The 20,886-nt window shown below is 41.2% G+C and overlaps 1 protein-coding gene across 2 annotated transcripts in view; it reads left to right on the forward strand.

The window, feature by feature from the left end:
- The window catches only part of ANO10 (anoctamin 10), a 227,949-nt gene that overhangs the window by 27,699 nt on the left and 179,364 nt on the right, over nt 1-20,886 (forward strand). For both annotated transcript variants that reach the window (XM_024756100.1, XM_024756110.1), the window contains exons 5-9: nt 1,314-1,433; nt 3,582-4,151; nt 5,555-5,610; nt 7,975-8,049; nt 10,882-11,064. In XM_024756100.1, coding sequence (XP_024611868.1) covers nt 1,314-1,433; nt 3,582-4,151; nt 5,555-5,610; nt 7,975-8,049; nt 10,882-11,064 — 1,004 coding nt within the window. The remainder of the gene's footprint in view (nt 1-1,313; nt 1,434-3,581; nt 4,152-5,554; nt 5,611-7,974; nt 8,050-10,881; nt 11,065-20,886) is intronic.

Genomic DNA, 20,886 nt, shown 5'->3' on the forward strand with positions numbered 1-20,886 from the left:
GCAGCTCAAGGGAACTAAAACAAGTAACAGGTGCCCTTGCTTGTTCCTGGGGGGTGGGGGTTGGGGGGAGGTACGAGGTGGTCCCTTAAATAGGGTGAGGCTGGGGGTGGATTGGTGGGTCAGGCTGGAGGCGTGGCTTAGGTTGTCTGCCCAGCCGCTTGGTGGTGCTGTGTGCAGGGGGCATGTGCAGTACTCTGCTTTTGCTCCCAGCTCCTCAGAAGTGGCAGTTGGTTTGTGGCCTTTTTGAATCTTATTTTTCATAATTTGCCCCAACTGCTCTTGACCTGCATAAGGTAGTTTTTAGTCCCTTATGATTTCTTCGTATTCTGTTGCTGGAGGAGACATTTGTCCAGGTGCAAACACTCCTGTAAAGGGTCCCAGGTCCCAGCTTGTCTCATCTCCCAGGTATGTGCACAGGTGTTAAAACCATGCCAAACGATTGCTGAAAGCTGGAAGTCTTTTTAAATTTTGATACCTGCTGTTTGTGAATGTAAGCCTTTGTCAGCAGATTAGAAAAGGTAAAAATGATTTTGAAAGTACTCAGGATCAGTAACAATGAAAGGAACTGAACATTCTCTTACCTTCGCTGTAGTGAGAGGACAGATTGGTAAAATTTTTTCTAGAGGCTGTTTTGTAATATGTATCCCAAGTTTAAGATACATATGCTCTGCTCTTGGAGCTAGCAATTCTACTTCTAAGTGTATGTACCAAGGAAATAGTTGACAGGTGGGGAAAGTTATATGTATAAGAATTTTAACATTATTTGTAATAGTGAAAAAAGGAAACAAGTATTTTTCAATAGAGGATTAGTTAAATTATAGCACTTCATACAAGGGAATATTATGATGCCGTGAAAAAGGTCATTCATGTTCTATTTATATTGTCATTGAAAAATGTTCATCATATACTACTACTACATGAGAAGATTACAGAATGATGTGTAGAGAATGATCGCTTTTGTTTCTAAAATAAATATTTATATACGTATATTTTGAAGTCTGCTTACACACTAAATTGCTATTTACAGTGGTTATGTTTTTGTGGAAGGGAGAGAATAAACAAGAGCCTCTCTAAATTCTAACCTGTGCCTTTCTGTAAGGTTTAAAATTTTACATCGACTTGTATTGCTTTCATAGCCAAAGGAAATAATAAAGATATTTACATTCTGAAGAACAGAAGAATATACACCTCGGGAGCAGGCAGGATAGCGTTGATCTCTGTGTAGACCTTCTCTCTTCCTGGAGAGTTTGGGTAGCATTTGATGAAGCGTATCATGAGCAATCTCAAACCCGTCTCGCCTGTTCCTTCCGCAGTGAGGAGGCTGCTCACATCTGGCATCGTGATTCAGGTATTTCCACTGCATGACAATGAAGCCCTGAAGAAGCTGGAGGACACCTGGTATACTCGGTTTACCGTAAAGTATCAGCCCATAGGTATGTGTCAGCGCCTGCTCTCTTAGAGAAGAGGAAGATGCAGCAGTGGTGGTATCCCTCTTGGGTAGATACTTAACGCTGTGCTGGGCAGGGCTCGCCAGCTGCATGTCGGCAAAAAATTGGTGAGGGGTTAGAGGGGTTACATGACCTATTTGTTTATTTTATTTCTGATACCATTTTAGATGAACTGAATTACAGGCTGTTATTAAACTTCACCAACGATACAGGCAATCCAGAGTGGCCTTCATGACTACGTGTCAGATTTGTTGTAGAACATACTTGATAAGAATCTAGTTTGACCGTGATTATTTTGTGTTTGAAAATTTCTGTTTCTTTAGCACTAATCAGTGGGCCAAGCTGCGTTCATTCTTAGTGGCAGACTAGCAGGCCTAAACGTCTTTTGAGGTAGTTTATAAGGATCTTGGTGTGCATTACTGGAACTGTGCATTTTCTCTGAAGACACTTAGAAGAATAACCGTTAATTTATTCGGTGTGTGTTGAACATTACTCTGTGTAAACTTCTGTCAGTATGGATGTTCAAGTGTTTTTGGTTCAGTTATGTCTTTTAAGCAAAAGGATTATATTTAAGATGGTAGTTTTCACCATAAGCATTACTATCAGTTTTTCTTTAAAGGACATTGCCTTTTTCACTTTGTTTAAAGGAATTCCTCTCAAATTTTCTTTCTAATTGCCATTTCTGAAAACAATTATTATAATATTGTAACAGTGAACATAAATCATTTTTAAGGTCAAATTTTGAAATTGCATTTTTTCTTGTATTCTTTGAAAGGAAAAATGTTTGTTTTTGATAGTTCCAGGTGATGTAATAGTCATTTTATGTTACACTTAGGACATTTTTCCACCTTGTTTAGCATTTAGGTGGCAGTAAATTTAAATATTGCCTCTAGGTCTTGTGAGTGACTGTATCCAGGAGCTACTACTTAGAAAGTGAGGGGGAAAAAGTGAGTTGGTGGTGAAGGCTGAGCATGGGTGTGGTAGTGGTTTAGAGGCCTCTGGGAGTGCTGGGACTGAAGATAGTAGCTGGGGCTCAGGAAAATTTTGAACTTCCCCCTGAGATCAAAAGAGAGAGGTGGTCTGATATGGAGCCCAGGACCATGAGTGGCTTTTTTTTTTTTTTAATCTTTTAACCTGATTCTGATTTGAAGTTACGTCATCATACCCACTGTTTGAACATACTCCTGAGTTAGTAGGAGAATTAAGGATAGGGGAAAATAGGATCCCTGTTTACTGTAAACCATCCACATAGACTGATCTGACACATTATCTTAAAAAAAAAAAGAAAAAACCACTATGTTTTAACTTCATGTAATTAACCCAGAAATACTAACTCTAACTCTTACACCTCCCTCACCCCCTGCATCCCACCTTGGTCCCAGTGCAAGATGCTTTTACAGTCTAGGCAGTCACCCATGTAGATGTGGCCGGCAAAGGACACGGTGTTCATGACCTCTTTTGGGTTAGCTAGCTGATGTTGCTTGGCCCTTCTTCTGCCCAGTGCATTTATCTATATGAAAGTATAGATAAATGTATTCCATGTATTCTAAAAGTTAATGTGTAGAATATTGTTTTGTGCTTTTGAATAATTTTTCTTCAGTGTATTGAAAAGTTTGCCATGACATATTGATGAAAGTTTACAGCTTTGAGTAGTGGGGGCAGGATACTATGGATGAGGAGTCTTCTTTGAAAATAAGCTCTATAACTGCAGTATTAAAGTGAGAGAAGAGTGGGGAGCATAAAGTAAACCCCCAAATTAAGCAGGTTCATTGGCCACGGATGAATTTAAACTAGGACCTTGGAGATTGAGGATGAGCCCGAGGTGAGTTTTTCCTTGTGAAGAAGGCATCCACCAGATGAGAAGGTGAAGAGAAGCAGACCCAAAGCAGCCCCAGCAGCTGTGGCCTGAGCCCTGAGCTGGGGGAAGTGTCAGACTTATTGCTGTAGAGACAAGCGAGGTCTTTGTACTTCATGGAGGATGGATTTACCATCACACACCGATTGGGAAATAAGGGTTTTAAATGATCCCCACTTAAGTGAAAAAGTGGATAAGCTTACTTGAAGTGATTTTTAAAAAAAAATCAAGTCTTTGCCAGTCGGGACTTAAGGTCCTTTTGTTTCCTTTCGTTGTAGATAGTATTCGTGGCTACTTTGGAGAAACAATCGCTCTTTACTTTGGATTTTTGGAGTATTTCACTTTTGCCTTAATCCCTGTGGCGGTCCTTGGGCTACCTTACTACCTGTTTGTGTGGGAGAACTATGACAAGTATGTGGTCTTCGCCTCATTCAACCTGATCTGGTCCACGGTGATCCTGGAGGTGTGGAAGCGCGGCTGTGCCAGTATGACCTACAGGTGGGGGACCCTGGTCATGAAGAGACAGTTTGAGGAGCCCCGGCCAGGATATCACGGGGTCCTGGGTATCAATTCCGTCACCGGCAGGGAGGAACCACTGTACCCCAGCTACAAGAGACAGTTGCGCATTTACCTGGTCTCCCTGCCGTTTGTGTGCCTCTGTCTCTATTTCTCTCTGTTTGTCATGATGATTTACTTTGACATGGAGGCCTGGGCCTTGGATCTACACGAAAACAGCAGGTCCGAGTGGACCGGTATCTTGTTGTATGTGCCCAGCATCATCTATGCCATCGTGATTGAGATCATGAACCGCTTCTATCGATTTGCTGCCGAGTTTTTAACTTCATGGGGTAAGACTCAGTGCTTTGAATTTATGTCTCATTTGCCTATAAGAAATATTGCTTCGATCATAGGATTCATGTAATCACTACCTTGCAAAGAAGATAGATGTTGCTCTGGGCTCATTCTAGAGACATAAGGAAAAGTCATCGGCTCTGGGAGCTCTGATGATCTCTAGGTCATGGTTCTCACAGCTCTTATTTATTGTTAGTTACTATGTTCTAGGTGCCCTGCTAAGCACTTTATCCATAGTTCCTCATTTTCACCTGCTCAGGACACCATGAAATAGAAGTTATTTCACAGTTTTATGGCTAAAGATACTGAGAATTAACAAAGTTTAGGCAGCAAATGGTAGAACCAGGCTAGTCCAACCTGTGCTCCTAATACTATATCGTGTTTTATGCTAAGGATAAAATCAGTTGAATTATCTCCATAATACTCTGGCTGAAAGAACTATGTCTGGGATCTGAAAACCAGTTGTGTAGTTGTGTGGGGCCTGCCATTGAACTCAGTGAAGGCAGGTGTTCTTGTCTGTCTCTGTAGTAAAAGGGGAACCTGGTTATAGTTTTAAAAAGGTCTTGATGGGCCATTCACTCATTAATTAATTTATTCATTCAAACAAATAAATAGGCTATATTAAGCCCTAGGAAGAAGTCTAGGCCTTAACTTCATGGACCAGAAAGGTATTTTAAATTCTTTTTATTAGTCATATAACAACAGCTACCATTTATTGAGTGCTTTCCTTGAGCTGATGCTGGGGTTTGGTAGTATTTGTAATCCTGACGGTGACCCTGGGAGGAAGGTGGTGTCAGCCCTGTTTTGTAGGCAAGGAGGCTGAGTGTCAGGAGGTTAAGTGACTTGCCCAAGGTCAGATAGTGGCTGAGTTGAGGTTCAAATCCAGGTCAGCCTAACATTGCCTCTCTGTGCAAGGTGATACTTCTGTTCAGAATCTTCCTTTTTTGTCCTTTTGCCCTGCTGTCTTGGGACCTGCACAGTGTCTCCTTTTCTTAGGGTGGAAATTTGAGTTTCCTTTTAAGTAAATCCTTATGAACTTTATTTATTGCCCTACTCTTTAGAGATTGTTCTCAGTTTTACTATTACCGCTGATACAGGGTCTTTTTTTGGTATCTGTGGGATCATTTGCCAACACTTACTACATTCCTTTATTGCAGTAATATTTAAAAAATAATTTCGGACCACGGTGCTATGGCAGTATCTTGAAAAATGTGTCTTAAATTTAGTTTCTTTTTTGTTTGATGTTCTTGGCGGTAAGCAGTAGCCTGGCACGTTTACTGACTGAGGCTCTGTTTTTGAACATCTCTGCCCTCAGCACAAGTCTCACTTTACTTCATGACAATGCTCCCATTCTGCTTTCTTACCTGAGAGACATTACCTCTCCTTTTTAATATTTTAGAGAATCACAGATTGGAATCTGCCTACCAGAATCACCTAATTCTGAAAGTGTTAGTGGTAAGTAGATTTTATATACAAGTCCATTGTACTTTTGAAACTAACACATAGTACTTAATATTTAGGAGTATAAATATGAAGACTTGATTCTGATTTAAGGTATCAGGTAGTTAATATACTTTGTCCAAGTAGGCAAGGATCGATTAATGTGTGTTTACATGAATGTTCAACAGTCTTATCACAAATGTGCACATGGTATAAGACTTTAAATGTAGAAATTAGTATTATAGCCAATTTCCAATTATTTAAAAAAACTACTTTATAGACATGTTTCTGTTATTTTCCTTTGGGTGACTCGGGTTTGAATGTTTCATTATTCAACAATCCTTCCAGTTATCCACCTTCTGTTTAGTGATGGAGCATTAAATTACTATTTTTTAAAAATTTTGTCTAAGAAATTTCCAAAGTCCAAGAGGTTCCCAGCATGTTTTGAAGAGTAGGAGGAAAGGGATGGAGGAAAGGCGCTGTGTAACCTGCTTGCTGTTTGTGTAAAAGCGCACACATTATGCCTCTTCCCACCATTGTTAGCAATAACAAAGAGGTACCATCCTGAAATCACCTTGTTTATCTGGAGATTACCTGAGTCGTCTGTAACATAGCTGAGAATCAAGAAAGAGTGCATAAGGAGTCCTCTGAACTATCCACTGGAATTGATTTAACCCAGTCCATGTACTTTACTCCCAGGCCCTCGCTTAGAAAGAACCTTTGTTCCAGCTGTAGGAGTCATTCTGAGAAGCTTATTTATCTCGCTTTTCCATCCTCAAAGGATGAAAAACCACCATTAGGAAGGTGATTAGGTTTCTGGAAGTAGGTAAATTTATAGAGGCAAGAGCCCGGGAGGAAATGGAAAACCTCTCATAAATAGGTAATGAGAATTCAACAATGTCAGCAATTTGGACATGAGAAAAGGGGCAAGCGGCCATCCATATCTAAAACGGCTCCGAAGGCCTCACTCTGGCCGTGTAAAATAATTTATATTCAAAATGTTTGTGCTGAGTCGGCAAGGATGCTCCGTTCCGTGTTCTCTGTGGGAGAAAGCAAGCGGGGGAATGTGTAATGCATTAAAAGCTTCATTCAGAAAGATCCCAATATGGAGCTTTTGCCCTTAGAGGTAAAACACTCCATTTGTCTTAAAGAATTTAGTTATTTGTTAGACTTGATTATTCTCTGATGGTGCCAGATACAACGTCAGGTGACTGTCTGGTAAAGAGACTGTTCATCCTCCACTGTGTGTGCTAGGTCTCTCCCTTCCTTTTCAGTCTTGTGCGGAGAGCGTTTCTCAGCCTTCCGAGCTTTCGCTTTTCAACTTCTACTCTAACTCAGCACCCCCATCCCTACGCCCACCTCCCCCTACCCTGTGGCCGCATTGGGTTGCGGCTCATTCTCTCCAGTTGACTCCCCCTTCCCTCACTAATGAAGTGCTCGTACTGTTCACAGAGCAGTCTTTTGTCTCGGAAAGTGATGCTGCACGGGGGGGAGGTAGCCAGCGTGCGGCTGGGGGCCAGGAAGGAAACCCATCAGTCCTGGGGGCAATTGCAGGCTCTTGAGCAGGGGAACTACTTGAAGAAATGGCACCTGTTGTGGTGGAATCTCCACCCCACTCCCTGCTCCCCTACCCCTGAACCATGTGTCTGGGCAGGGCAGTCTCAGGCCCATGGTGACAAAGATGCTGCCCGGGCCAGGCTGGTTGTTCTGGCTGATCTCTCTTGCTAGTGCCCCTCGGCTAGCTAGGTGTCTCTCTAGGGGGCGGGGGAATCTCAGGTCCCTTGGCACAGAGAGTCTTCCGGGGCTGGACTGCTTGTTGGGGCAGGGCCCTCCTTTCTGGTGCTGCCTGGTCACCCCACCCAGCATCTCTCCGTGGGGCAGGGGAGTGGCAGGGCGGAAGGGAAGGAGAGCACATCCCCTCGCAGCTTATTGTTAGTGGGGGTCCTCGTCAGTCTTCCTGTTAGTGCTGCTGGGCTTGCCTGTTGTCAGGACTCCTATTCTGAGCGGGATGGGCAGGAATGTGTCTCCCTGCTGCCTGGGTTACTAGGTTGGGGGTGGGAGATGCTGGGCCTTGGACTCTCTCTTTTGTAAGAAAGTAGTAGGGATGTAAGATGCGCTGGTGCTGTGTTGTTCCTTCAGCCCTGGGGTCCCAAACCTGATCTTCTTCCTCTTAGCACCTTTCAGAGCTCTCCTTTGGTTGCCTCTCGCGATATTTCGAGTTCATAGATGTGCTTAGCGAGGGGGAGTAGGAGAAACACGTCCAAGCCACCTTCTCTGGACCGGAAGTCCCTCATTACATTTCTCAAATGCTATTTTTATAGTTGTAATGAAGTACTGTGATGCAATATTAAATATTGCTATCTTTTTTTGTTTTTGCAGTTCAACTTTTTAAATTGCTTTGCCTCACTCTTCTACATTGCCTTTGTCCTGAGGGATATGAAGCTTTTGCGTCAGGTGAGTGGGAAAAACAGAAAGGTATCAATTTTTTAGGTTTTAGAGGTGGTTTCCTATATTCAGGTAATGTAATTGTCTTCCCATTACTATCTTTATAAATAAAATTATTAAATTTTGTGTACTTCTAAGCCCAATTCTAAATAAACAACCATTAGCAATTGCACCGTGTATTATACTCAACTGGAAAGAAATTTGTTGATGCTAACCAACTTGCAAAATAAATCATGTAGAGCACAAAATCAAATACAGAGTTCATATCAAACCTTGTAAAAGCAATTTTAACAGCAAAATGTATTCATTAATTGAACTTCTGTGTGTGTCTCAGGTAATGGTATAACCTTAAATAGTTCTTTCACATTTCTTTTTTTTTAAATTTAATTTAATTTTATTATTTTTGGCTGCATTGGGTCTTCATTGCTGCATGCGGGCTTTCTCTAGTTGTGGTGAGTGGGGGCTACTCTTCGTTGCAGCACGCGGACTTCTCATCGCGGTGGCCTCTCGTTGCAGAGCACAGGCTCTAGGTGTGTGGACTTCAGTATTAGTAGCACGTGGGCTCAGTAGTTGCCACACTTGGACCCTAGAGTGCGTGGGTTTCAGTAGTTGTGGTGCACGGGCTCAGTAGTTGTGTCTCTCTGGCTCTAGAGCGCAAGCTCGGTAGTTGTGGCGCACGGGCTTAGTTGCTCTGCGGCATGTGGGATCTTCCCAGTCCGGGGATCAAACCTATGCCCCCTGCATTGGCAGGTGGATTCTTTTTTTTGTTTTTTAATAAACTTATTTATTTTATTTATTTATTTTTAGCTGTGTTGGGTCTTCGTTGCCATGCACGTTCTTTCTCTAGTCGCGGCGAGGAAGGGCTACTCTTCGTTGCAGTGCGTGGGCTTCTCATTGCGGTGGCTTCTCTTGTTGTGGAGCACGGGCTCTAGGCGTGTGGGCTTCAGTAGTTGTGGCACATGGGCTTAGTTGCTCCGTGGCATGTGGGATCTTCCTGGACCAGGGGAGATGGGGTCAAATGGGATCCGTGTCCCCTGCGTTGGTAGGTGGATTCTTAACCACTGTGCCACCCGGGAACTCTCACACATTTCATTTTTAAATTAATAAGTTGTTAAACTTTAGAGACCAGCAGATCCTATGCACTGCTGTATTGTTTCTGAAATGTTTAAGAAAGATGACATATTTTGTTGTGTTACCATTTCTGGATCACATGATAATAGTGAATAATAAATTATTGCCTTCTAATTTCTCTTTTTTATACTTGAGCCAACTACCAGTAAGGGCTCTTCCTTCCTGGTTTTAATATACTGTGATTGTTAGTGAGCAGAATCTCAAAGCCTAGGCTTCTTAATTGTTATATGAGAGCTTGGGATCATTTTTCAAGGAATTTAAAAATTTGTATAACAGAGAAAGTTAAAAGATTTTGTAGTTACGGTTCTAAGAGCTTGCATAAAAGTAAAATTAAATATTGTGTTCTTAGTATTTAAAAAATTATTTTTGAAAATACTACATTTGAAATCGATAGGTTAGATGTACATACCTTTTCCAATCCCACCATTATTGTATTAGTGGGGTATGACTCCTCATTTCTTATACTTTAGAGAGTCTCCTTTATTTAACAGGGGACAGGGGGTTGGGGGAAGTCTCTTTAAAACATAGAATTTTAATATCAGCTAAGGTGGTTTGTGATGAAAACACTGATACCTATCTGGGGAAAGTGGAAATTGACACAGTACCTCTGGAAACTACTTGGGCAACTTTGCCAAGAACGTTAATCCATCCCTAGTAAATCATCAGAGGTGGGGTGAAGATTCTTGTACGTAGGTAAGGGGCAGCATTTATAATAGTCAGGGTTGGGAATAATACTTACATTCAACAACAGTGCATGAGCTAAGTAAAAAAGAATTATTCATGACATGGGAAAGTGCTCACAATATAGTAAGTGAGAAAAGAAATCTACAAAGCTGTTTATATATAGGATGATTCTACTTTTATTTTTACATATGATTATAAAGAAATATTTAGGGGACTTCCCTGGTGGTGCGGTGGTCAGGAATCCGCCTGCCAATGCAGGGGACACGGGTTCGATCCCCAGTCCGGGAGGATCCCACGTGCCGCGGAGCAGCTAAGCCCGTGCACCACAACAACTGAGCCTGCGCTCCAGAGCCCGCGAGCCACAACTACTGAAGCCTTGGGTGCCACAACTACTGAAGCCCGCGCGCCTAGAGCCCGTGCTCCGCAGCAAGAGAAGCCACTGCAGCCAGAAGCCCGTGCACTGCCACGAAGAGTAGCCCCCCACTCGCCTGAACTAGAGAGAGCCTGCGCACAGCAACAAAGACCCAGTGCAGCCAAAAAATTAATTAATTAATTAAAAAATATATTTAGAATGTTAATAGTGGTTCTGACATGGTTGTGGAATTAAGGGTGACTGTTTTTCTTTTAAGTTTTTCTACAGTGAGGGAGGATATATTAATTTTATAATAATAAGCTGTGGCTAAACTTTATTCAAAGTTGGTGACGTCATTTAGACTCACATGTTGCAGCCAGGATGAGATAATAAAAAACGCAATTTCAAGTTAATTTGTTCTCCTACCGACTCATAACCAGTTTTTTATTATAATCTTATTTGTATTATAATCTTTTTGTATTTTAGTCTGTCTTTCCTGTGAAAAAAACAATAAATTAGAACATCATTCTGACACCTAGCTTTTCCAATACTAGTTTTTATAACATAATAGTATACTATTTATTGAAGATTCTTTTCTTTTACCGCATAATTATACACATGCTTTGGTTTTGTTAAGCCACGTCGCCAAGTATCATTTATGTGCTTCTCTTTAGAGCCTGGCTACTCTCCTGATTACCTCCCAGATCTTTAACCAAATTGTAGAATCTCTTCTTCCTTACTGGCTCCAAAAGAAGCAGCATGTGAAGGTAAAGAAGAAGGTGCAGGCTTTAAAGGCAGACATCGATGCTACATTATATGAACAGGTGGTTCTGGAAAAGGAAATGGGAACTTACTTGGTAAGTTTGAATATTGCTGAATTAAACATTGATTGAAAGTGAGTAACAGTCATGTCCAGACTGTATACAACAAATAAGTAACCACTCATTGTCTCAGGTGTGACTATTTTGTAAGTGCTTTCCAGCCAGTTTCCTTACCATGAACTACTTTAAAGTTAAAAAGATGGAACTGTGTATCAAAATGCTGCTATCTTGAACCGGAAGTTATGCCTGACATCGAAAGGATGAGTCCAGTGAATTTCGAGACTGCTCTGCTGAGGGTGGTGGGAATGTTTCATAGATGGCAGAGCAAGGGAGAGGTGAGATGGCTGTGGAGCCATTGTTTGCTCTGGACACTTGAAACTCAAAGAAAAAAATTGAAGCCCATCGTTAAAAATGGAATGCCAATCTGAAGATTAATTTATAATATAGTTTAAATTACTTAGTGCTGTAGTAAATATAAAATAGTTCTTTTAAGACAGAGAATTTCTGAATTATTTTTAGGAACTCCAAATAGGTCATTGGAGGTTCCTGAACCTTAACATGTATTCAGCAAATGTTTACTGAGCTCTGCCTATATTCAGTATATCTCTTTTGAGGGGGTCAGGTATTGGTGTCATGTTTGCTTTAGGTCATTGTTTCTTATATCCTGCCCCTTCCTTCTGGGTGTGATATTCTTCTTAGTGAAATAGATCCTTTAGTGAGGGTCCATTATCGTTAAACTTTCCTAGTCTTGGTTTTCATCACGAATGCATGAGTCTCCTGATTACTGAATTTCTTGGCTGACTTTCCTAGTTTTTCTTGTATGCCTAAGAATTTTAGTTTGTATGTTTATGTTGAGCAGTTTATTCTCTCTCTCTCTCTCTCTCTCCCTGCTCGCCTCTCTGTCTTATTTTTGCAGTCCCCCCTGCCCCACCCCCTAGTCCAGAACCAGGAGTTTGTAGCCCAAAGCTCGCATCCGATCTTGTGGTGATGGTGGAGATTCTGCAGAGCCAGCAGGTAGCATGCTGTTGACCCAAGCTGTAGTTCCAGGGCAGCAGCTGTGGCTTTTTTCAGGCCCCTTCAAGGGTAGGGGCCACTGTTCTCACCCGTGGTTTTGCTCAAACAACCTGCTTCCAGATACACGCTAGAGGAGTGGTGTGCCTTTGGTTCCCCTGCCTGAAGGATTCAGATCCTGGCCACCGTGCCCAGCCTGTGGACGGAAGCCTGGCCAGGCTTCTGATTACTACCTTGCACTTCGTTCCATTTCTCGCTTGGGCGGCTGATTTTTTTGTTTTTGAGTGATGATATTCTTTTGATTAAAATAAACGTATATGCACTAGCATTTTCTATTATTGCTGTGTTTGGGGGAGAAGATGATTCAGGGTATAAACTTACAGCATATCTTGACCGGCAGCACTGTTTATACATGAAGTATCAGAGAAACACACACGCAGGCAGTTAAGAGTTAAAGAAAATAGCGCTTGGGCACAACGTGCAGCCACCTTGCCTGCGTTGGTCGAGTGCTGGCTTACTGTGGGTTACAAGTCAGTCTAATTCACATAGTGTCAGAAGCCTTTCCTCGCTTGTTCTGGGGGGTAGTATTTTGGGCCGTATTTATTTTTTCCCTTCATTTTCTCACAGAAACTAAACCACCATTCTTTCCCCCGAGTTCTTTATTCCATCCCCTCTCTCATTGCCCCAGGCCCACCTGGAGCTCCCGGGTTTCCTGATTCCCCCTTCTCCCCTTCCTGTTTCAAAGCAAGCAAACCTCTCACGTCGTCTGCTATTTTTGTCCTGTCTCTTTCCTGCCCCTGCCAATTTCTTGAAATAATTCTTCTCCATGTTATCATCTCTACATCCCTCTTCTCTACCCGCTCTCAGCTCTTCTTTTTCTCTGAATCGTTTGGGCAGACAGCGTCATCCCCTAAAGTGACCAGAGCCAAGCTCGAAGTCTTCTCCAGACCAGTTCCTCCCCCTTTCCTCAGGCTCAGCGAATGGTACACAGTAATACAGACAATATGCCCTTCTCAAAGCTGTTTTAATTCATCTAAGAACTGTATGCTGACAAGGTGACAAAATCTTACCTCTTACCTTTTTGATATTTCATGATATCCGATAATACGTTTATAAAGGAAGGTAAGGCAGGCACTGCTTTTCTCACGTTAATAATAGGCAGTTGAAGCTCTGTGTTATTTTTTTAAATTTATTAATTTTATTTATATTTGGCTGCGTTGGGTCTTCATTGCTGCGCACGGGCTTTCTCTAGTTGCAGCAAGCAGGGGCTACTGTTCGTTGTGGTGCGCGGGCTTCTCATTGCGGTGGCTTCTCTTGTTGTGGAGCACGGGCTCTAGGTGTGCGGGCTCAGCAGTTGTGGCGCGCGGGCTCTAGAGCACAGGCTCGGAAGTTGTGGCGCACAGGCTTAGTCGCTCCATGGCATGTGGGATCTTCCCGGACCAGGGCTCGAACCCGTGTCCCCTGTGTTGGCAGGCGTGTTCTTAACTACTGCGCCACCAGGGAAGTCCGAAGCTCTGTGTTATTAATCACCTGGTGACTAAATCAGAAGCAAGGTTCAAGACTTTGCTTTTCTCTTCAGAGTCTATCATTCAGCACGGGCTCTCTGATATGAAGTTAAGGAAATAGTATATTAATTTCTCTCGCAGGCCCTGGGTCTGTGTGTGAATGCTGGGGTTAACAGTGAGTGCCTCTCCTTAGTAACTTAACTTGCTTGCGGGGCCCCGCGTTATCTGACTATTTGTCCTTCCTAATCTCCTACAAGTTCCTCCTTTACTCTCTTCGTGGAAATGACATCAGGTATTTTCTATTTCAACTCTCCCCATATATTTGGAAAGGGGGAGATGCTTTGGGGGCACATTTGTTCTAGATCGTTGTTTGCTATGCGCTCATCCTTCCCTCCGGGTCTATTTTTCTCCTCACTGAAGCCAATGAGCTTAAAATTGTATTTTCTGTAATCTCATCCTGAGTGCTATATATGAATCTAAAACAATGTTGCCAAGCTTTGGGGAAAAGCAGTTTGAGACTTAAAAAACTTGATTCTAAAAAGTCATACTTGCTTACTTACTGTAGAAAACTTGGAAAACGTAGAACAGAGTATAAAGAAAAAGACATTCTCCATAATGTCTCCAGCAGGGGTGATCCACTGGGGTCTCCCGACCCTGTTTCTCCAGCCACAGGGCCAGGGCTGTATAACCCCTCTGATCTCACTGTGCGCTGCTGTTCCGTTCCTGGGAACAGTTCACGTGCAACTGCATAGCTGCGTGAGGCTGAATTTTCATGATCAGTATTCCAACTAGAGCAGCATGTTGCCACACAGCAAATGAGCTGCCCTCTAGTGAGCTAGACATTGACGAGGTTTGCCAAAAACGTAATTGAGCGCCACTCACCGCACTAGACATTTTTTGTTTTGGAAAACATAATGATTTTTCAAACAATATTTTATTAATGTTAATATGCTTTTTATTATTGAAATGAATCAATGAGAAATATTTTTTAAGTTCTGAGTTTTAATTTCTAACACAGTAAATAACACTAGGTATAATAACTCCCATGAACAAAAAGTCTTCGGTGCCCTCAGTGATTTTAAAGAGTTTAGGGCTTTGGAGACCTGAAAGTTTGCAGATCTAGAATAATTCCCACTCGTTTTTGTTTTTCAGAGCATTAGCTTTCGTGAAGTGGATTTGTCCCATTTGTTACTCCCTAAGATTCAAGTTCAGCAGTTTTGGAGGTATACCTCCATTGTACCCCATCAGGAGGCATTGATGGCAGGTTGACCCTTGTGTGGGGCTGCCTTGTTAGATCACGTGATTGACTGGGTGACAGTTTGCAAAGGTTCTTTTTCACTTTGTGTTGAATAGGTTATCTGTGGTAGATTCTTTGAGACTATCCTATTCTCTATAAATGGTAGCTCTTTAAAAATAGTTTCTAATCGTTTGTTGCTGGCATATAGGAATGCTGTTGGTTTTTGTATTTTTTATCCAGAAACTCTGCTGAATTCTCCTATGTTTTTGGATTTTATTAGGTTTTCTATGTAGACAGTTATTTCACCTACAAATGAATAATGGCTAGGGATTTCCCTGGTGGTCCAGTGGTTAAGACTCTGTGCTTCCACTGCAGGGGGCGCGGATTCAATCCCTGGTCGGAGAACTAAGATCTTGCATGCTACGTGGTGTGGCCAAAAAAGGCTATTTTTTTTTTTTTTTCAGTACGCGGGCCTCTCACTGTTGTGGCCTCTCCCGTTGTGGAGCACAGGCTCCGGAAGCGCAGGCTCAGCGGCCATGGCTCACAGGCCCAGCCACTCTGCGGCATGTGGGATCCTCCCGGACCGGGACACGAACCCGTGTCCCCTGCAATGGCAGGCGGACTCTCAACCACTGAGCCACCAGGGAAGCCCCAAAAAAGGCTATTTTTTGATTTTAATTTTATTGAAGTATAGTTGATCTATAATGTTGTGTTAATCTCTGCTGTATAGCAAAGTGATTCAGTTATATATATATATTCTTTTTCATATTCTTTTCCATTATGGTTTATCACAGGGTATTGAATATAGTTCCCTATGCCACACAGTAGGACCTTGTTTATCCATCCTCTATGTGATAGTTTGCGTCTGCTAATCCCAAACTCTCAGTCCTTCCCTTCCCCACCCACCTCACTAATGGCCATTTTGTTTCTTCCTGCAGTCCTTATACTTTTTATTATTTATTTATTTGGTTCACTAATATGTTCAGTACAATTTGGACAGAAGTAGTTATAACAGGAATCTTTATCTTGTTCCTGATTTTTTTTTTCTTCTAACCGTTGAGTATTATGTTTGTTCCGTGTTTTTGGTAGGTAACTTTTTATCAGTTTATGAATGTTTTTTTTCTCTTCCTTATTTGGGAAGAGTTTTTATTGTGGATGACGTTGAATTTTATCAAAAATTATTTTTTTTGCTTCTGTTGCGATCATCATGTTATCTCCTTTAATTAATATTTTCATTTATATTTGTAAGTTTCCTAATGGAACACCATGTTTGCATTTAAATGATTAACTTCACTTGTTCAGTATTTTTTTAATCTACGTTGTTATGTTGAATATGCTAATATTTTGTTTAGGGTTTGTGCCATTTGCTAGTAATTTTCCTTTCTCAGTCACTGGGATAGGGTCCCTGTGTTATTTATCGTACAAAACTCTGTTGCTAATGCAGAGCCTGGCGTTCAGCGGGTGCTCAGTGTAATGTTGCATAAAGAACAGTTTTAGGAAAAGAGCAGCCCAGCCCCTGCTGTCTGTGTGCTGCTTGTTGCCCTCATCCTGTACTTTATCCTCCTCACATACTCAGCATGCGGAACTCTGAGACGTGATGTTTCTCCAGGTATGGTGTGAGGGGCCAGTGGGATGGATCCCCTGGAGGCTGAAACTTTGTGTTCATACATTCTTAGAATCATCTTAGTAAGTTGGTGTTTTCTAACTTGCAGCTATTGGGGTAGATTGTCTTGTTTAATGTGTTTTTTAGTATGTGATTGTTTACTTTGTTAAAATTGCATTTTTTTTTCCTTCTTGCTGTTGGATTACGTCCCTGGTTTGCTGAATTGACTGACGCCAAAGTGCTCAGAAGTGTGAAAGTACTGATAGAATTACCATGTAAATCCTACACTCCGAATCCGCTTGTTAGATGGGAACACAGAATGGGGGGGAGGGGCTCCCTGGGTGCTGGATGCTAAAAAGGCCAGGAAGACCTTTGCGTGGCTTCTGGAGGCTGCACCTGGTACATCTGAGAGAAACTGTCTACGCATCTCTGCAGAGGCTCACCCTTTTATTTCACGAGCTGAAACAACACAATTTTGAAAGCTGAGCATAGGCTATCACGATTTCTTAAGATCGAATTGGGGTAAAAATGGCTTGATTGCTAAGAGTTTCACTGTTGATTTCTTCACTCTTCAGAGAAGTAAATCGATGCTGTATTGCTGGGCACATTTAAAAACCACATCCGTATGCTGCAGCACACATAAGGACATTCTTTCTGGAGCCAAATGCAACCAAAGAGTTGTTTAGAAACTGCTCAGCACTGAACCCCCAGCTGAGCGTCAACCTGCCAGCTCCCAAAGCACATGTGTTTGGCATTGCTCTTTGGCAAGCCTTGCAAACAGCCAGTGAAACTCACTCAAAACCCCTGGGTTCACACTTCATCCAAATACCCAGAGCATCTGGCAGAAGCACTTCTTGCCATCCCCAGTACTCTGTAATTATGTTTGAGTGTTTTCAATTTTAGTAAAATATAAAATAAAAAAGGAAACCAACTAGAGGTAGAATCTGACTTATACTAAAGCTCTCAGCTACTGAGCCTAATATGCCTATCTCGGTGCAGGACTGACTCTGAGATGCAGTAATGATAATTATAATTTAAAGTATTCATGTTACTTTAAAATATTATGATGAATAGTTTTCTTAAACTGAAACTGTTGCTGCCTGTGCACTGGATGATCATGAGAGTGCCTGAGGATGCTGGAAGTGGGTGCCTGTGGCTCCCTCACCCAATCACCGCACCACATAGAGTGCTGCCCAGCCCCTCTTGGATCAGGATGTGAGCAGCAGGCCCTTGGGTCCAGTCAAGGAGTTACTCAGGTGACAAGTCACAGTCACCAATGACCAGGCATCCCATTTCAATGCAGGCGCCTTTTTCCAGTTATTAAAGATCACGAAGTAACTCACCTCTTACCGTTTATCTCTCTTACCTACAAATCAAGGGTATGTAATGGCTTTTGCTCCTTTCTTCCTTTGGACTAAACCTTTTAAAGCACATCAGAAAGGTTTTTAAATATAGTATCAGAGGAATTTCGTCATGCTTTCCTGGTTTCCCCCTTTTCTTCTGTGGACTCCTTTTTCTTTTTTGCCTCTTTGATGTGTCAGCTACTTCCACTAGGGTGATTCTGGGGAGCTTCCTTGTTACTAACAGCTTTTTTTTTTAACTTCTTTAAAAAGTTGAGGTAATAATTCACATACCATAAAATTAACCATTTAAAAATGTACAATTTAGAGTTTTTTAGTAAATTCACAAGGTGGTACAATCATCACCACTACCTAATTCCAGAACATTTTCATCATCGACCCCCAAACTCCCCATACCCATTAGCAGTAACATCTTCCCCTAGTCTGGCAATCACTAATCTACGTTCTGTGGATTTACCTATTCTCTGCATTTCATATAAATGAAATCATGTAATAGGTGGCCTTTTGTGTCCGGCTTCTTTCTCTAAGCATAATGCTTTTAACGTTTATTCACGCTGTACCATGTGCCAGTACCCCATTCCTTTTTTTGTGGTTGAATAATATTCCATTGTATGGATACACTACGTATTGTTTATCCATTAATCAGCTGGTAGACATTTGGATTGTTTCCACTTTTTGGCTATTATGAATAATGCTGTTGTGAACATTTTTGTACAAGTTTTTGTATGAACACATGTTGCCATACGCTAGGTCGTATGTTAACTCAACGTTTAACTTTAAGGAACTGCCAGACTATTTTCAAAAGAGGTGGTGATTCTATATTCCAACTAGCCACAAGTGGGGTCCCATTTTTTCCCACAGCCTCACTTTTTTTTTTTTTTTTAAATGATAGCTATCCTAGTAGGTGTAAAGTAGTATTTCATTGTGGGTTTACTTTGGATTTTCCTAATGCCTAAATATATTGATCATCTTTTCATGTGATTTTTGGCCATTTGTATCTCTTCTTTGGGGAAATATATATTCACATTCTCTGCGCATTTTTAAATTGGGTCATCTGCCCTTTTGTTATTGAGTTGCAAGAGTTCTTCATATGTTCTGAATATAAATTTCTTATCAGATATATGATTTGCAAATATTTCTTCCCATTCTGTTGTTTATCTTTTTACTTTCTTGGTGGTGTCCTTTGATCCATAAAAGTTTTAAATTTTGGTGAAGTCCAGTTTCTCTCTTTTTTGTAACTTGTGCCTTTGGTGTCATGTCTGAGAAACCATTGCTTAATCCGAGGTCAGGAAGATTTACTACTCTATGATTTGTTGAGTGCTTTTATCATGAAAGGGTGTTGTACTTTGTTTTTCCTGTGTCTATTGAGATGACTAAATATATTTATACATGCATACATGTATACCAAAAAAACTGTTAATGTGGTGTATCACATTGACTGATATTTATATGTTGAACCAATCTTACAATCCTGGGGTAAATCCCACTTGATCGCAGTGTAAAATCCTTTTACTCTGCTGCTGGATCCACCTAGTATTTTGTTGAGGAGTTTTATATCTTTATTCAGGGGTGTTGGTCTGTATTTTTCTTATGAAGTCTTTGTCTGGTTTTGCTATTGAGGTTGTACTGGCTACACAGAATGAGTTGGGAAGTGTTTCTTCCTCTTGTTCTTTTTGGAAGACTTTGAAGAATTAGTATTCATTCTTCTAGTGTTTGAGAGAATTCACAAGTGAACTGTCTGGGCCTGGGTTTTACTTTGTGCAAAGTTTTTGATTGCTAACTCAATCTTTTTACTTGTTTTAGGTTTGTTTAGATGTTTCTTCTCGAGTCACTTTTGATAGTTTGTGTCATTCTAAGAATTTACCCATTTCATCAAGGTTATTTAATGTTATTTTTGGCATATAATTGTTGTCATGTCCAACCGGTTTTTGTCGTATCCTGCTCTTAATGGTTGTATCATTCTTTTAATGGTTTCGCCCTGCCCCTTCCTTTCTATCTCAAATTGTTCATAATTCTTCTTACTTATAATTCTTCCCCTTCCCCTTACTGACCTTAAAGGTCAATAGTAATGTCCCTTCTTTCATTCCTGATTTTAGTAATTTGAGTCTTTCTTTGTTTCTTGCACAGTTTAGGTAATGGTTTGTCATTTTTCGTTGATCTCAGTCATTTCAAAAAACCGAATTCTGGTTTTATTGGTCTTCTTTGTTTTTCTATTCTCTATTTTATTTATTTCACTCTAATCTTTATTATTTATTTCCTTCTGCTTGCTTTAGGTTTAGATTACTCTTCTTTTTCCGGTTTCTTAAGATGAAAATTTCAGTTTTTTAGAGATCTTTCTTCTTTTTTAACAAAGGCATTTACAGCCATAAATTTCCCTGTGAGCACTGCTTTCACTGTATCTTATTGAGTTTTGGTATGTTTCATTCACCTCAGAGTATTTACTAATTTTTCTTGTGATTTCTTCTTTAACTCATTGTTTTTTTTAGGCGTGTGTTGCTCAATTTTCACATAGTATGTGAATTTCCGAAATTTCCTTCTGTTATTGATTTCCAGTTTTATTCCATTGTGGTCAGAGAAGATACTTTGTATGATTTTTAAGCCTTTTAAATTTGTTGAGAAGTGTTTTATGGCCTAACATATTATCTATCCTGGAAAATGTTCCATGTACACTTGAGAAGAATGAGTATTCTGCTATTGGATTGAGTGTTTTCTACATGTCTGTTAGGTCTTTGTTATTGTGTTAGGGCATGCCTTCAGTACTAAGCCGGGAAGTTTAAAATTCTGCCCTAGCGTTCACTTTCCGCTTGTGCAGAGCTTCAGGGTCAGTCAGAGGTGAGATCTTAGACCTTTCTCAGATCCTTCCTAAGCTTATGTGTGATCCTCTACATGTGCCTCATCTTCTCAATTCCCAGTAAAATGTGGGAGCTTTGCAAACCCCCTGTGGATATCTCATTCTTCAGCCTTTCCTTTGGGGCTCCCTGGCTAGTCTGTTGTTTGCCCCAGCTGCTACCCTTTACCTCAAGCAGACTGATGTTAAAGCATTCAATTAACATCCCTGGGGGAGGAGCCTTTAGCGCTGGGAAGACTCTGTGCGGTTAAATAGAGACAAGCCTTTTGAGTGGGGTCTTCTAGAGCCAGGTC

This window comes from Neophocaena asiaeorientalis, unplaced genomic scaffold (assembly GCF_003031525.2).
Source record: "Neophocaena asiaeorientalis asiaeorientalis breed wild unplaced genomic scaffold, Neophocaena_asiaeorientalis_V1.1 scaffold265, whole genome shotgun sequence".
Lineage (NCBI taxonomy): Eukaryota > Metazoa > Chordata > Mammalia > Artiodactyla > Phocoenidae > Neophocaena > Neophocaena asiaeorientalis.